The following is a 16829-nucleotide window of genomic DNA, read 5'->3' on the forward strand; positions in this document are numbered from 1 at the left end:
ATACCAAAAACCAATTTTTTTTTATTTGTCCCAAGAACCTTGTGTAGTTAGGAAAGGACCTTACTAGTGGTGTGTTTAAAAATGGAGTACACTATGATGTTTTGTAATCTGAAAGGTAGTAAGTTATTGCTATTACAGGAATTAAAGATGAGTACTGTCCTTAAAGTATGCATTTAGATTTTGATATGACAAATGCATATATCTGCATTTGTGATGCAGAAATGTATAACATTTATTGGAGGGGAAATTCAACCTGTAAGATACAGTTCCAAGGCAACTGGCTTTTGTTTTCGATAAAGTTTCCCTTGCCTCCCTGAAAAGCTTCAGTTTGCTGCATGTATTTTCATATAAATCCTTTTGTCGTGAGATGAAAAATATCCTCACAGCAGTGTCTAAAACTAAAGATGTATTCATTCATTTAATCTGCACTGGTCAACTGTTTAACAAAACACTTCTGTTTGTTAAGGTGCGTCTGGAGTGGCCTACAGATTTAGCTATCAACCCAATGGATAACTCCATCTATGTTCTGGATAATAATGTGGTGTTGCAGATCACTGAAAATCGTCAGGTCCGCATTGCTGCGGGGAGGCCGATGCATTGCCAGGTTCCTGGAGTGGAGTACACGGTGGGAAAGCACGCTGTACAGACCACCCTGGAGTCAGCAACAGCCATTGCCGTGTCCTACAGTGGGGTACTTTACATTACAGAAACTGATGAAAAGAAGATTAATAGGATAAGACAGGTCACAACTGATGGAGAGATCTCATTAGTTGCTGGAATACCCTCAGAGTGTGATTGCAAAAACGATGTCAACTGTGACTGTTACCAAAATGGAGATGGCTATGCTAAAGATGCCAAACTTAATGCCCCTTCCTCCTTAGCTGTGTCTCCGGATGGCACACTTTATATTGCTGATCTCGGAAATATTAGGATACGGGCTGTGTCAAAGAACAAACCCTCACTGAATTCAGTGAACTTTTATGAAGTTGCTTCTCCAACTGACCAAGAGCTTTATATCTTTGATATCAATGGGACTCACCAGTATACTGTGAGTTTAGTCACCGGAGACTACCTGTACAATTTCAGCTACAGTAATGATAATGATATTACTGCAGTGACAGATAGCAATGGGAATACTCTTCGTATCAGACGGGATCCCAACCGGATGCCAGTAAGAGTCGTCTCTCCTGATAACCAAGTCATCTGGTTGACGATAGGCACTAACGGATGTTTGAAAAGCATGACTGCACAAGGTCAGGAGCTTGTCTTATTTACCTACCATGGCAACAGTGGACTTCTGGCAACTAAAAGTGATGAGACTGGATGGACCACTTTTTTTGAGTAAGTACATAAAATAGAGTCAGATGCCTTATAGTTTTATTGAGTTACACAATAGCACCTGAAATATTTCTGGAGGCTGATGAAGGTAAAGGTGTCCCTTTATAACAAAAAGTACAGAAGGATGCTTTCTGTTTCCCATGCTGTCTTCTTTTCTGACTTCTTCTAAACATTGAGTATGAGTAATTATAAATTCCTTATTTTGAATTTCAGTTTCGTATATTGAAATAATAGTGAGACAGGATTTCACTCTTGTCAAGAAGGCTGTAGCTCAGACAGCAATGATTTTGTAGATTTGCATCAGAACTAGATTTTCATCCCATTTGCTCATTGGATTGACATTGTTCTGCAGCAGATACTGACAAGAAATTTGTCTTCACTGCTCTGTATTTTTTTTGCTTTCTTTTTTAATAAGTAAGAGCATGCCTGCATGGCCTTTTACTGAAACAAAAAGGCTGGGTGAGAGGGGTTTCTGAAGTTGTAAAAGGTTGTGTTTCGCTGAGTGGCAAATACGCCGAAGGATCTCCTGGATGACACGGCAGGCGGACCTGGGTCAGGGGAAGCTGAGAACAGAAATGTGGGCCTTGGGGAGCAAAGTGGCCTTCCTGTAGGAATAAACTGAAAACACAGAGACCACCAGCAACGTGTGGTGTACAGGTGGGGACACAATAGCGGGGTGTATCGATGGAACAGTAGGACTTGTAATTTTACCATCCTCAGAAAAAATCTTTTCAGTGAATTGCTTTACCCTGTGTCAGAGTCATTAAGTCATCAATGCCTGTTCACAACTGCCAGATTAGCAAAAGATTTTACAGAATCCTCAGTTATATTGACTAGGAAGGTCATGACAATTTATAGATAAACTAGTAGAACCGGCGGGTTCATGTACAGGCTTTATAGGCAACTTGATCCCCAAATGAGCTGAACTGCAAACTGATATGCCAAACAAATGTGACAAAATGCAGCTCAAAACACAAACAACTTATTTCAAAATAGGTCAATGCAGAATTAACACAGATTTTTTTCAGTCATGTCTGTCAACTGGAAAAATACGTGTATTTTTAAATCACATGAAAGGCATGCTAAGGTTGGGTAAAAAATGTCTGTGAAGGAGTGGAAGACATAGGGTTAGTTTGATAAGTAAAAACGTTAGAGGGCCTCAGCTGAAGTGTTCAGGATTACAAAGGGCATCATGAAAATCCACTAAGTCCCTTTTCTTTTTCCTTTTTTTTTCCGCTTTTCTTTTCTCCTCTCTTTATGATGAAATGCGGTAGCAACTGCTGCCAAGGTCAGGGCCTAAAAAAAATGCTTTCAATTCAACACGCATGATAAAGAAAATAAAGTGCCAGTGGCAGGCAGTGGCAGCAAAGCCAAACATCTGTGTTCTGAGATAACTTCATAATTCTGTCAGTGTACATTTGGCTGAGGCAGTGTGCAGGAGGACTCTGAGCACCTGTACCTACTCTCCAGCCTTTACATACACCCGTCAGAGACACGAGAGCAGCAGGTGCTGCTTCACTGCATGTTACGTCCTGAAGTGGAGACAGGGCTAGAAATGCTGATCCCTAACAAAGACAGCAGGTGGAATGGTGCTGCTGCCAGTTCTAAGGTATTCTTACAATAATGTGTAAATTGGCAGGGCTTTGGTAGTGGGCATGTTCCCAAAGCATTAGCACACATCTGTAATATTTAATTGTGCATTGGTGCATCCGCTGCGTATCTTTTTAGGTCCTGCCAAGAGGACACAGAAGCACAGCGAGGATACACAGAGGAATGAGAAATGGTGGAGGGGAGGGCTCACGTGTTCTTCTTCTCATGAGTTAGTCCTGTTCTGTGTGCTGAGAGACCAAAGCACAGCTACGAATAGGCTGGGAATAGTTATCCATTTCCACAGAGAGTGAATTCAGCGTTTAACTGTGACACACACAACCACTTGTTTCCAGCAGGCGAATTGGGTAAGGCAGTCAATTAAGGGGATAGTGAAGTCCCTTACTGAAATTAAGGCATCTGCTTGGTACAGCAGGCACTTTAAATCATGCTGGAATTCATACTGGCTTATTGAGGACCTAGAGTTTTAATCAGGGCAGTAATTTCTCCCCATGTTGCCTGTAGTTTTTGTATAGCCTACTGTGGTATACTGCAGAAGTAGCTGATGGCTCCTGAATGTATCTTAATGGCATCTGCGTGATCACAAAAAAAGTGGATATTATATTCACTGTTAAGTGCTTGATAGGTCTATATTTTTCATCATAGGGAGAATTCAGGGTACTGTGTGTCATGAAGCACATAGTTATTTACAGAGTCTGTGAATAGCCATCTTTCACACCTGATCTGCTTTCATGCAGACTTTCTGGTCTGAGGTAGGTTACGTCCAGCTGGCTTATGGAGAACCCAAAGGTCAGGCTATTCCCCACAGTAAGTATTAGTATTATTTCTAAGCAGCTGTTTATGCATTTGCTAAACAATTACCTCCAACCAATGTCCCGTTAGAATTCCCAAGCTGAAATAATTATGGAGAAAGCTAGGCAATTTCACTCACCCCAAATTTGCAAGTGTATGAGGCTGTTGTGGAAGCAAAGATACTAATCTCCTCCCCGTAGCCATGGTGAAGCAGTAGTCTGTTTAATTGCAACAAGGAAGATTCAGATTAGACATTTGGAAAAACTTCACGGTAAAGATTTTGGAGCCCTGGAGCAGACAGACAAGGATAGTGACCCCTTGCCCTTCACAGGCTGTCTTTAGAACAGATTAGACATCTTCCAGGAGCAGCACAGGAAGAACAGATCCTGCCTTGGGGTAGGGGTTGGACCACATGACCTCTCAAGGTCCCTTCCAGTCATGTTTTCTATGATGCTCTGTAGAAGTTAATACCAAAAATAAAAGATTGTGCTGATTATGTAAAGCTACAGGGAATAAGTGGGGAAAAAAAGAAGCACCGTGTTATTTTCTTGCCAAAGCAGCATTCTTAAAAACATCCATCGGGCATCACAGCCACTTACTTCTTTTTAGCATAAAATCCCCATGCACCAAATCTGTGTCTCTGTATTTCCCTTTTGAAGAAAAAGCAGGTATAGGCATGACTGTTTTGCTGGGGTTTATTCTAGGATCGGCAAACATTATTGTGACTTTGCTTTTCAGCACTGATGATTTGTAACATTAAATCTGACAAGGCCGGGTTTCCAGAGGCTTCTGCTACTATCGCCTAACTAGATGGAAACCATGTGTATCGTACAAGGGCTTGTGTGGGGGTGACACAGTGTATGTGTGTGTTTCTCTCTCCCAGCTCTTGTATGTTGACATCTGTAGGTAGTATGGGCTAAAAAAATTTCAGCTGAAGAGTTCCCTGTTGAAAACAATGAAGTCTTATTAAAAAAGAAAGGTCGCTCTTGAACATCAGGCAAGAAATAAGAAATTAAGAGAAGAAATCATTCTGACTTCCTCGTTCTGTTTTAGTAATAGCAAAGTATTTCAGTTTCATTGCTGGGTGCATTTTCTTTTGATATCAGAGTTTGTTTATGTATTTTATTTACTCTATTGCATTATTCAGATTTTCAGAATATTCTGGGAAAAGGCTAGAATTGGTACTCCATGGTGAATTCAGACATCCTTCTCACTGAGAGTCAAAACTTTTCAGCTGCTACACCGTCTGAGGGACTAGAAATGTCATTGAGTGTGGCTGGGTTGTTTCACCCTTTGGTTATCACCCATCTGTTTAAATGGCAGAAATTTTAACATTGGAATAAAAATACTGCGGTTTATAGTAATAAAAAGATCAGTCTTTGGACCCAATTTAGTAATAGCTTCGTTAACTATTCTCTTGTGCAAATCTGCTTGTGTAACTGGAGCATGGTTCCAAAGAACTTACATCATTTCAGTTGGGTTCTCAGTGATTTGAGACCAGATTCAGGAAAGCTGGTGGGGTTTTTTTTTCCTTTTTTTAGAACAACTTCTCAGTGAAAAGAGGCTATCTTTGACAAAACACTGCAGCCCCAGAACTGGCAATTACTGCTCTGGCACATACTAAAGCATTTGGACTTGCTTCTTTTCGTGGCTTTTTTCCACAGTCTAAATCATACAAATATCAGATCCAAAAGAAGTTTTCTTTTTTATTTCATTTTGTCTGGAATGCCAATTAATCTAGGGTTTACTTGCTTTACTCTCCACTTTGCCCGAAGGAGGGAAGGACTGACATACAGGAAATAGGGGTTTTATACTCTGTGGATTTTACAGCAAAAATGGTGAGTACTAACTTGAATTACTGATGATATCATACAGTCTCTTCTCTGTATTTGTTTACAGACTTTGATTTTTTTTTAATATCTTTATGGAAAAATGGTTTTCTAAATTCCTGTCTTGGTAAGGGCTATAGTCTGCTGATCAGAATTGACGCTTTGTATTTCACAAATGCGTACTTTTGCAAAGTACTGTTACTAAATTCATAGTAACTGCTAGCTGTTATCGAAGGCCTAAAAACTTGCTGAATAAAAAAGATTAACAGAGCATTCACAAAAAGGACTGAAAATACACGCATACTAAAAAACCAATGGAGCCAAACGAAGCTAAAAGTCCTCCAGATTAGGTTTTATAATGAAATTATAATACGAAACAAGGTATAAAAGTAATCAGCCTAATCAAATTCTGTTGTTATAAAATTGTGAGATATCTGAGCTGGAAACTATTAACTATAACTGCATATTATGTATGCATAATATGAACATTCAAACAGATAAATCTTAAAAGTTGAACCAATTAGATGCATATTAGCATTTTGGAAGTGACACTTCCAAGCTAGCCTGTATGACATTATTTCTACACAGCAGTTTCCATTCTGCTTTCACATACAGAGAGCTGAGCCAGGTGCACAGAAGGAGCCTTTTCTCTGGACCTTTTGAAGTATCAGACATGAACTCCTAAAAAGCCTTCAAGTGCCCCTTTGCAATTGCTCAGTCTTGTAGGAGGTCAGACCCACCCATGCCTGCAACCCTAGGTCTCTGTCAAAGCCCTGGCATGTCAGCAGTTGACAGACAGGCTTTAAATTCAGCTGAAAATGGGTAACAAATCTCACAATTGAAAGTTTGACAATGATCAAGAGGGCAGACTATCCCAGAGAAAAGGCTGCTATTACTTAATCTGATCAAAAGCATAGGGCAGCCCTCTGAGAAGGTCCCAAGCATCTTGTTCAGCCCTGTTCTTCTGAACCATCTCACTATCCCAAGTCATGCCCTGGGAGCTGCTGGAAGCTGAGCATGCACTTGTGGGGCTGAAACAATCATGCTGCGCTCGTTCAGCTTGCTCCACAACTATTGTGTGTAACTTCAGCCAGGATTTTACGGGGAAGTCCTTAGGTTGAATCCTTGGCCTGCTGCCCTGCCAGCCTCCGGCTGCTTTGAGCTGCTCAGGTTGCTTGAGGAGCTGGCAGAGGCTGCTCTGCGAGGGAGTATTCCCCCAGGGCAAGGAGACAGCCTTAGCTGTCTGGGCAGCACCTACCGAGGTTGGGCTGCACTGCTCAGGTTGCAGTCTGTGTGCACACTGGTGCGCTTGGCACCCAGGTGATCTGCTGACTGCTACACAGTCCTTAAAGGTGGTTTAGTGGCAGCCCAGTATTGGGCATCTGGGATCTGTCCTTCTGCGGTCCCAGCCCACATGCTTCTGCAGGCTCCTTAGTGAGGATTTGGCTTAATTCCTCCATCTCACAGCTCTCTGGAAGGTGCAGGCTGCATGTGCTTTCCTTTGGCCTTCTCTAACCCGTTTGGGTAAACTCAGAAAACCTTCCTCCCTTAGCCATTAATTCATTCCAATAGCCACCATTTCTCATCTCTTTCCTGCCTGCTCTTCTTTTGCCTTCTCCTTTTACGATCAGTATCAGTAGGCAGAGATGTGATCCAGACTAAGATGCAGCCTCCCCCTCCTCCTCCCTGTAATTCACTGCCTTTCTGCCACATCTCTGTTTTGCTCTCCAGACCTTGCCTTCTTACTATGTTTCCTTACTTTCTCACCTTGTATCTTGCTCCTTCCTATGTCTCCCAATGTTCCTCTAAGGTGTGTTTGGCTTTCCTGCCTTTTTCTTTCCCAGTAGCGCATTTCTTCTCAATCCCATCTTGTATCTCTTGACAGTTCATCCAGTGTTTCCCTGGGCACTTCATGCCCTGAGCTCATTCATCTTCTCCTTCCCTTCCACCCTAACCCGCTCAATTCTTGTCTCCAAGGAAATGTGACAGAAATGAAAGACAGTGACATTAGCAAGCAGACCCCTTACAAGTTTACTTTGCTGCCATAGTTAAGCTGACAAGCTTTCCAGCCATTCTGGAAAGGTGGCGAAATCACGCAGAATGTGAAATCCTGACAACTTAAAGGCTAGAGAGAATCACAGGTAAAAATCTGTTTTCACTGCATGTTGCAGAGTACCACCCATTACATATTGCACTTTTATTAACAATGCATTCACTGCTGTGGATTCCTTAAATCTCTCTGATGCAGAGCAAGATACTGCCTTTGGCTTGGACTTGCTTAGTTTCCCCACGTACCAGGCACGTCATCTTTAACTGTCAGCATTTGGCAATAGGGATAGATGATATTTTGCAGTTTTTCTCCTCCTTCATCGTAATGCATTGCTTGTGGAGTCTGACCTGGAAATACTGAGATTTGGCTTGTTAAAAGCTCAGTGGAACTTCTACTGAAAGATTTCATTTATATAAAAGCAACTGTTCGATTTTGATCAGATAAAAATTATCCCCCATTAGTGGTAGCAGTTCACTTGCACATTTACTGTATATGCAGGGGATCACAATTCAGTTTTCATCATTAAAATTTCTAGTCCATGTAACATTTGTGGGGCTTTATTTTCCTGTAATGTTTCTGTTAATTTTTCTATCACATTTTCTGTCAGTAATACGAATATCTAAAAATGCCAAGTCTTTTGTCTTGCAGTTTTAGGCTCTTATTCTAATTTGATTCTGTTTTCTTATAAATACCAGAACTTGCAAAAAATTGTAAACTGGGCTTTTATCTCCTCTAAACAGCATTCTCTGAATGTCCTTGGTATCATAGGGCTTTTTTGGATATTTTTATCCACAGCCTTCTGTGCCTTTTGCTGTTACTGCTACTCCTTTTTGCTTCATCACTGTAAAACATAGTGGTTATAAAGCAATGAACCATATTCATTAAAACGGTTTTGTTCAGCTGATTATCATATTCTTGCATTGACTTTTGTAGCATCACATGAGCCCTTGGTCGCAAACCATGACTTACAAGTGCAGTGTCTTTAATCTTCCCATATTATTTTTACTCAAGCAACAAAAGAGGTATCCTTTTCATTCTTAACTGTCTCTGAACTGTCTTTTGGGGAGTATTTTTGAGGTACCGAGTCCTCGCGTAAGTGCCTCTTTCTCCACATTGCCTGGCACAAGCCAGCATGCAATACATATATTTCTCTTAATTAAGCACATGTCAGGGACTAGCTTGTCCTCTGATAGTCAAGATTTGGTGGTTCTCTGCCACTTAGTGTGCCACAAGTTCAAACTCTAGTAGGCATAACCCGCTCTCACCATTTCGTGCAGACCCATGGAGGCAAGGCTGGCCAAAAGACAACTAAAACTATTCCCTCTATTTAAGCAAGCTAAGTACTCCCCTTACCTAAAGAGAGCTAGTAGGGAGAATGTCAAGCTGACATGTTCAAATTGTGCATGGCCACAAGCTGAAGAATGACATGGGGTTTTAAACCTTCTCAGAGATGCATCAATGCTTTACATTTTCATGCAACATGCAGTGTCTGAGAGGTTAGTGGCAGTTGTGCTTGCTTATTACCATGTTTCTTCTTCAGATAAATAATTGAACACTTTTATTCTTTCATTTCTACCTTCAACTGCCTTTTGCTAAGGTAGAGGTTATGATCTCCCAGTTTTCTAACCTGGAACTGTAACTCAGCTTTACAGTAAATGTCATAATAATACAACATGCTGACAGCATATACTTCATGTATACTTCAGTCTTGTAAGACTTATGCTGACAGTGGAGCACACAAACTTGCTGCTTCAGACTCATCCTTCTTAATGACAAAACAGCTATATTAAAAATGATCCAGTAATAGATACCATTAGTTATCAATGAGATTTTTTTTACTGAGCCGTAGTGTGTCCCTTAATTGCCCTGATATCAGTAATATATCTCATCTAATCAACATTTACCCATTTCTCCATTCTTGAATGTTTACTGTTCCTTGTCCCTAGAACTAGGCTAAGAATAAAAGCAGAACAGAGAAACCACTGAATAGGTAATAATACTAAAATAGCAGTGCTGAAGACACGTGTCAACATTATTACATCATGTATGAGAAAGGAAGAAGTGCTTTGATCTCTGTCAAGAAAATCAGCACGTGATGTCTCTGTGGTTTTGGAAAGCACTTAGAAGCAAGGATAATTCAGTAAAAAATAGTATTGTTCCAATTAATGACATAAATGTCCTGCATCGTCAATCCTGTCAACGCTGCTCAGGCTCCTGGAAGTATCTGTTTCACTTCTTACTTTTATCAGGGACTTAATAATACCATTTGTTCAGTTATTGACATGTTAATATTCTTGTCCATGTTAATTTTCTTTGTCAAACAGGGAGGCTATTAGCCAAGGTAGCTTGCTCTCCTTTACATTCACTTCACGGGGGGGCCTGGTGCAGTGAGGGTGGAAGGGCAGCTCTGGACTGCACGTGAAAAGGCAGCTCTCTATTTTCAGTCATGCTGTATTCAAACGCGTGGTCCTAATGTTCAAGCTTTATCAAGAGATTCAGCCTTCCTTGATGTCGTCCATGACGCCAGACTAGTCAGCCCGGTAGGGAGCCTACCAGATACATGCAGTTGAAAGTCCTACCTAATTCACTCCGCAGAGGGGAGAGTGTCACTTCTGAAGCCTGCATCGGTTGGGTGCGACCTGTGCTCCAAAGGAGTAAGGATGTTATTCTAAATTAACCATAGAACCTGGATCAGCAATATTTGTTTGTCATCTGGGTATTCCACTGTCCTAAAAGAAAAATCAAAATCCATATCATTTTGCTTTCCTTTTGCATTTCAAACTTCATGCAATTTAGTAATCTCAGTATGTCCACTTTTTGTGACCCTGTAAGAACACCTTCATGGACTTTTTACCTTTCAAAATGACAAAGAAAAAAAAATAGAAGAATGAAGAGGGGGAAAGCAACATTATAGTTTATTCTGTGCACAAAATATCTGTCCAAACAGCCCAGCGTTGCATCCTTTTTTCACTTGAAGGCCCATGCACTCAGCTCTGATAGCGTAAGCAGACCTTACAAAGTATATATACACCAAGAATTCTTTTATTTGAAAGGCCGTACTCTGGTATTTATATCGACATGGCACACAGTTTATTAGTACAGTAACAGATGAGATGAGGAGGTGGGGAGGGAGTGACACAGAAACAAACCAGCAGCCTCCAGGAGCCCTGAGGTTAAAGCCACCACACACAGGAAACTGCTGCAGGGCAGGAGCTGGCTCTGCGCACCCTGGTGAAAACCAGAGTATGGCCCCTGCGGACCCCACAGGGCTCAGGGGCAGTGAATTCCCATTAGAGGGAAGTTGAAAGTAAGGTGATGAGGGCTGAGGTCTTGTAGATAAAAGCCTGGCTACTGTAATTTATCCTCATCTTTGTAAGGACAAGCGCCCTTCAATCAGGGTTGAATTGGCTGCACTCAGTTCAAAAGGGTACATGCTGCTGAGCACATCTCCAGCCCTAGGAAGCTGCTCTATCCCTGGGTAACAGTTTTCATTTAAGCCATAGCACCTCCATCCCACTGCTCCCAGAGAACTCCTTCCCCCTTCCACATACACCAGAGCTGTTCTTCCTGCTCTTCAGAAAGCACCATCGTCATTAACACTATTTATTTGTGCAGGTTCTTGTGCATGTAAGGTGTGGGTCAGAAACGGGAGTTATGAAAGAATTCTTGTTTCTGTGAATCTCTACAAGAATATAGATGGCAGATACTCAGTGCAGCAAACAGCACGGTGTGGTAGGATTGCAACACTGCACTATAATGAGTGAAAAATCTGGCAATTTTCTGGCAAAAAGTAAGAAGCCACCCCAGCATGATAAGTTCATGTTTTGCTTCTTTCACTGCAAAGCATCACTCCCCCCCAGTTGCCTATCTCTGGAAGTCATTTTGGATTAGGCTGTCAAGATGGTCAGTCTTGCTGCAGCACAAGCACTGAACTTGCACTTGTTTGCCTGGTTGTGCATTGAAGTGGAAGATGAGCGTAAGAAACATCTCTGTATCGAAGTGAGCAAGCTATGGCAAAGGAAGGCCTTGATTCGTTTCTTTGAGCTCCCTTTCCAACAGACACATTTCCTGCAGTGATTTTCATTTAGTGTGCCTGTTGTTTTGCAGATGAGTTACGGCTGTCAAGAATGGCCTATTTAAGTGAATGGTTCATGTCTGGTGTGCTGAATGCCAGTTTACAAAAAAAGACTGAAAACTATCCTTTTACTGTTACGACAAAATAAACACGCCAAAAAACACCACAAAACTCTCAAAAGCTGAGTTATAACAGAAGGTGAAAACAGAACTTGCCGATCACTTTCCAGCTGAGGAAATCCCTTCATTAAACCTGGGCTGAAAAATTTGTCCTGACCACATTGCTGAGATAAAAGACCATTACCTGAATTATTTAGGCAGCTGTGCAAACAGTTGCGTAAGGCATTCCCAGATGAAAATGGGATAAAGACCCTTTCCCCATGGAAGGCAGCCATCAGATAAAGCAACAGGAAAAGCAGATCAGCTGCTTGAATTTAAGCTTGAGTTGTCTGACACTTGATTGAGCAGGACAGAGAAATTTAGCTGATACTGATACTTTTAATGCCCTTCCAGCCTCTGTGGTTTTATGAATTTGCATTTTCTGCCCAAATTCCATTAAAAAACCAAGTCAATAGATGAATTCCTACACAGAATTTGATTTGAGCTGCAGTTAACTTCAGCTCCTTCCTAGAATTATTCCTGGACCTCTTTTCTGTAATTCCTATTCATCCACTGTGTTCTTAGAGCTAGGCACAACAGAAAGGAAAAGGGAAAAGGAGAAGGGGAGGGAAAAGGACTAGAGCAGGAAAGGAAAGAAAGAAAGGAAGCTTTTTCTTTTAATATATTTAAGATTCTGTAACATTCAAAAGAATATAGATTTTTTTTTCTCATGCTTAACAATATTTCAGGTAAGAACAAAGAACAAATGCTGCTCTTTTTATACAATAGTAAAGAAAACCCACTTGTCATAATTTACAAACCTACTAACATACATCAAGTTGTCATTTATGACACATTTGCTTCCTTCTTCTTAAGCAAACAAAATACTAGCAAGACATACAGCTCTCTTATTGTTTATGATTCCATTTTTAAAGAATACATCTGTTGTACCTCAGAAGAAAGTTATAGTTTACTATTTTGGGTTTCCTGATACATTTGTACTGTGAGTTCACAACCAAGGTGATGCCAAACAGACTGTGTGGAATTAAAGGAATAAATAAGTGAATACAGTATTTCAATTAATATTATTTTTTAAAAGGCAGGTCATACACAAGTAGTTACGAATCCACTGAAGTGTGTATCTCAATGCGACTAAAGAAGAAATGCCAAAAATGAGGAAAAATCATTTGTTTGCCCATGCATCTGTAGATTATTTCCACTTCTGTCATTATTAGAAGGCTCATTCAGTCAGTCTTCAGACAAATCAAAAGCAAAAAAGCCCATCAAAATGAGGAAGGCAACTCAGAAATGGAGTAAAGAGGAAAAGTTAACAAATTTTGTTATGTTGAAGTCGAGAATCTTTTCCTGTCATTCAACAACCCCCCTAATAGTTAAAGATGGTTAGAACTAGGGCTCCCGGTAAGTTGCCATGTACTGTTTTAAGTCAGTGGAGGACAGGAGAGCTCCATATGGGTGTTGAAATTATAATAAAAAAGGATGGGATATAAACTATGGCTTTGTTTCCTTTTGACCAGCAAGGAAACTATTTTGTTAATGGTTTAGCTATGCAGTGTTTCCTTGACAAGGTGGCTTCTCTTTAATGTTGTTTTCCAACTGTTAATTCACTATTTGGGAGTAGGTAAACTTGAAGTATGCTACAGGTCGTTCAATACAAGTGAAAGAACATATTTGCAAACCAACAGTCTTTAATGTTAAAGACAATTGTCCTTGATGTAAATGTGAACTTAATGGCCTTAACAAGCTGAAGGAGACACTTCATTGACAGATTAGGACAGATATTTTTAGTATGTGTCAACATAATGCATACACACCTAAAACAACAGCACACTGCACTTCTGAAAGTCAACTTTGAACCTTCTGTTCTCACCTGACAAGAAGCAGCATCTTGCCATGTAAGGCTTTAAATGAATGGTTTGAAACAAGTAGGGTAATGTTCCATCAAATTTTAGGCACTATTGATAATTTGAGATGCATAAAGGAAATGCCTAATGTGTGTTGAATGAGAATGTAACAGTACTTTTCGTTTTACTGTCAAAATTATACATGTCTATATTATGAAATGCATTCATGCCTCATTTCTCTATTACAGTATCCCAACTAGCAGTATAATCTGTAACCAGTTTTTAAAGAAATACATAATACACATTTGCACAGTATGTCTTGTTACCTGAAATGTGTAGGAACAGGCCTGCCTTGCTCTTCAACCTGACATGTTTACAATAGCAAAAAACCCCACTATTACTGAATTTATTTTGGTTTTGTACTGAGTGTGCTGCAGAGGTCTGTGGCAAAACAGTAAGGGTCATAACTCAGCAATTGGCATTAGCAGCAACCTTTACTATATGCTTCATTTTTATAACTCCCTATTTTATGTTGAAGTATCTTCTGATGTAAGACATTAATAATGCTCTGCAAGTTGAGTTGAGGTAACTGTGCTCCAGACTAAGATACAATGCACATGCGGAACAAGGAGTAAAGTAAGTAGGGCATTTCCATCTGTGACAAGGCTTACCAGGAAGTTATCACTGCAAAGTGAAGTGTCCTACATAGAATAGAACAGAAAATGGCCTGGGAAGGAATGTAATTAAAACTAAAGGAGATGAACAATGGAAGAGATACTTCCAGCAGGTGAAGAGCAAAAGGTCAAGAATCTGGGAAGCCGATTATGTCTCTGAGAAATTCTCACCGCAGAATTGGAAAACCAGCTGGCTGTAGCAGGTCATCCTGAAGAAAAAGAATCGGATCTAAGGGAAACTTCAGCTAGCAGCAGTGGCAGCTGCCCCTGCTGCTGTCCTCTGTAGTTACTGACCAAAGATAAAGATCGTTCCATTAACGCAAATAGAAATGAGTTGATGGGATTAATGCACATGAAGTCACACCCAGTAAGAAAGCTTCTGTTTCAGATTCTTGAAAAGTTTATGTGAGACTTGCTTTTCAGGAATTGAAGAGGTTGTTTGAATGGCTTTGCTACGGGGCCTGGCGCAGGAGAAAGATCAGAGGGCTCCACAGCAACATGTGTGCCTGAGCTTGTGTTTGGATGAAAAGATCAAAGAGGGTGTGAAATGCCAAAAATAGGCACTCGCCCTCTAGACTTTAGATCTCACTCTTTTTAGGGCAATTTCAGTATTAGAACACTAGGCAGATAAAAGAAATCTCTCAGTCTAAAACTGACAGTCTCAGATGAATAAATTCACCTTGGTAGCAGAATGCAAGGATATTTGAATGCAATAAGAAAAATGGCAAAGGAATGCCCAAAGGTACGAGTGATGTTGCTGTGTTGAGCATTGATAAGACCTTGATTGTAAGTAAAAAGATAGCAAGTATAAGTATAGTATTGAATGTGCTGTGAACAAAATGAAGGACACACATTGCAATCTGTCGTAAAATGGGATATGTAGTAAATTGTAGAAAAACCTATTTGCTTTCTTTCTTTTTGTTCCTGGCTATCAAAGTGAGAGAAATCACATCTCAATCACATTTTCTTCCTGCACTAGGACGCCTGAACCAAGGAATCATGGCTTTTAAGATTCTTTCAGCTTTAAAGGCATGTTTTTAAGAACATGAATGTGTAGCATGATTTTTTGCTGATCTTTGAACTCTCCCCCCACTGTAATAATATTAGCCGCTTATCTCAGGCTCATGATGTGCTTTCATGTATTTGTGAAAGAAGAGACCAGTTCAGGAACTGTGGGCACAGAGTCAAAAAATAATAATGTGGAAGCAAGAATGCATAAAACAAGAATAGCGATGTTCAGTGCTGCATACTGCAGTGAAGCCGCACACTGTACTGACTACTACTCATGTGTAGCATTTTCTAATTTAATTGGTGTACTCAGAAATATGGTAATTTATTTCTCACAAATATTGCAATTGAAAGGGTGAAAAGTTCTTCCTGTGGGGAAATCTTACCTTCTGCGGCTTTAGTAAGCATTGTTTGAAATAAAGACCAGCACTTGGCTACTGGAATCAAAGGACGCAAGTAATTCCCAACAACATAATTTGATACCATTTTCAAACATAAAGCAGAAAATAGAAAAGGACGCTGATGGGACAATATACGTTCCCCTGGGAGTTTAAAGGGAAGCTGTGCATGAAAATAAAACAAGTTTATGCAACTGAGGAATGAGACTGAAGGTCATGAATAGGCTAGCAGTCACAGTCATGCAAAAGGAACGTTGCTGCGTTTGTTTTGGTCTCCCACATAAATGCAGTATCTCGGCTTGCCAAGTCCCGTATGTAAAAAAAAGAGCCAAAATTAGGGCTAGAAACACACTGGAAGAAACCCCATTATCTTGAAATGTACTTAACTTCAAAAAATAAGTAAGTTTTCCCACTTGATTTCCCTGGCTTGCAGTAGGGTTTCTGATTTTTAAACATTCTTTTCTTTTTCCTGTTGCTAAGTGAAAGTCTTATATAAACAAAGGAAATCAACTGTGTTAAAAGGATGGAAATGACTGTATGCAAAAAGCTGTCAAATCTACAGAGTAAGCAAACTGGAAAAAAAACATTTCTTAACCTAATCCTTTCAGTTACAGCAAGTCTGTGCCGTACTCATGCTGTTCAGAGAAAGTTAGTGTGTTGGGGGTTAAAATTGTTCAGCATTAATTCTCTCGGTTTAAGAAAAGGAGTTTCTGTAGCCTCAGTGATATGCTTGGGGCTTTTTTATTTGTTAGTTTGTTGCGGATTTTTTGTGTTTCTTTCCCAGAAGGAGCAATTTTGGTGATAATTGTAAGCATGAAATGTCTAGCACACTGTGAAGACCTGCAGGGTCACGTTCTAGTTACTTTAAGAGACTAAAGCTTCCTTCAGCTTCCCGCTGCGTGGTTACAGGAGAGTGATGAAAAACTCCTGAGAGCAAACAGGTCATATGTGGACCTTTGGACGCATGTTTCTCTCCGTTGCAGGTACAGGCAGGCTATGCTTCTATACCAGGAGCGTCAGGTGAACACCTGGGCTGACAAATCAAGGCTGTAGTACTGGAACAGCTGATCTTAAAGGCAGTTTTCTGACCTGAAGCT

General features: G+C 40.4%; 1 protein-coding gene across 1 annotated transcript in view; it reads left to right on the forward strand.

The window, feature by feature from the left end:
- The window catches only part of TENM3 (teneurin transmembrane protein 3), a 422372-nt gene that overhangs the window by 386313 nt on the left and 19230 nt on the right, over positions 1-16829 (forward strand). The window contains exon 25 of the mRNA XM_065695099.1: positions 467-1341. Coding sequence (XP_065551171.1) covers positions 467-1341 — 875 coding nt within the window. The remainder of the gene's footprint in view (positions 1-466; positions 1342-16829) is intronic.

Source organism: Lathamus discolor, chromosome 1 (assembly GCF_037157495.1).
Source record: "Lathamus discolor isolate bLatDis1 chromosome 1, bLatDis1.hap1, whole genome shotgun sequence".
Taxonomy (NCBI): Eukaryota; Metazoa; Chordata; class Aves; order Psittaciformes; family Psittacidae; genus Lathamus; species Lathamus discolor.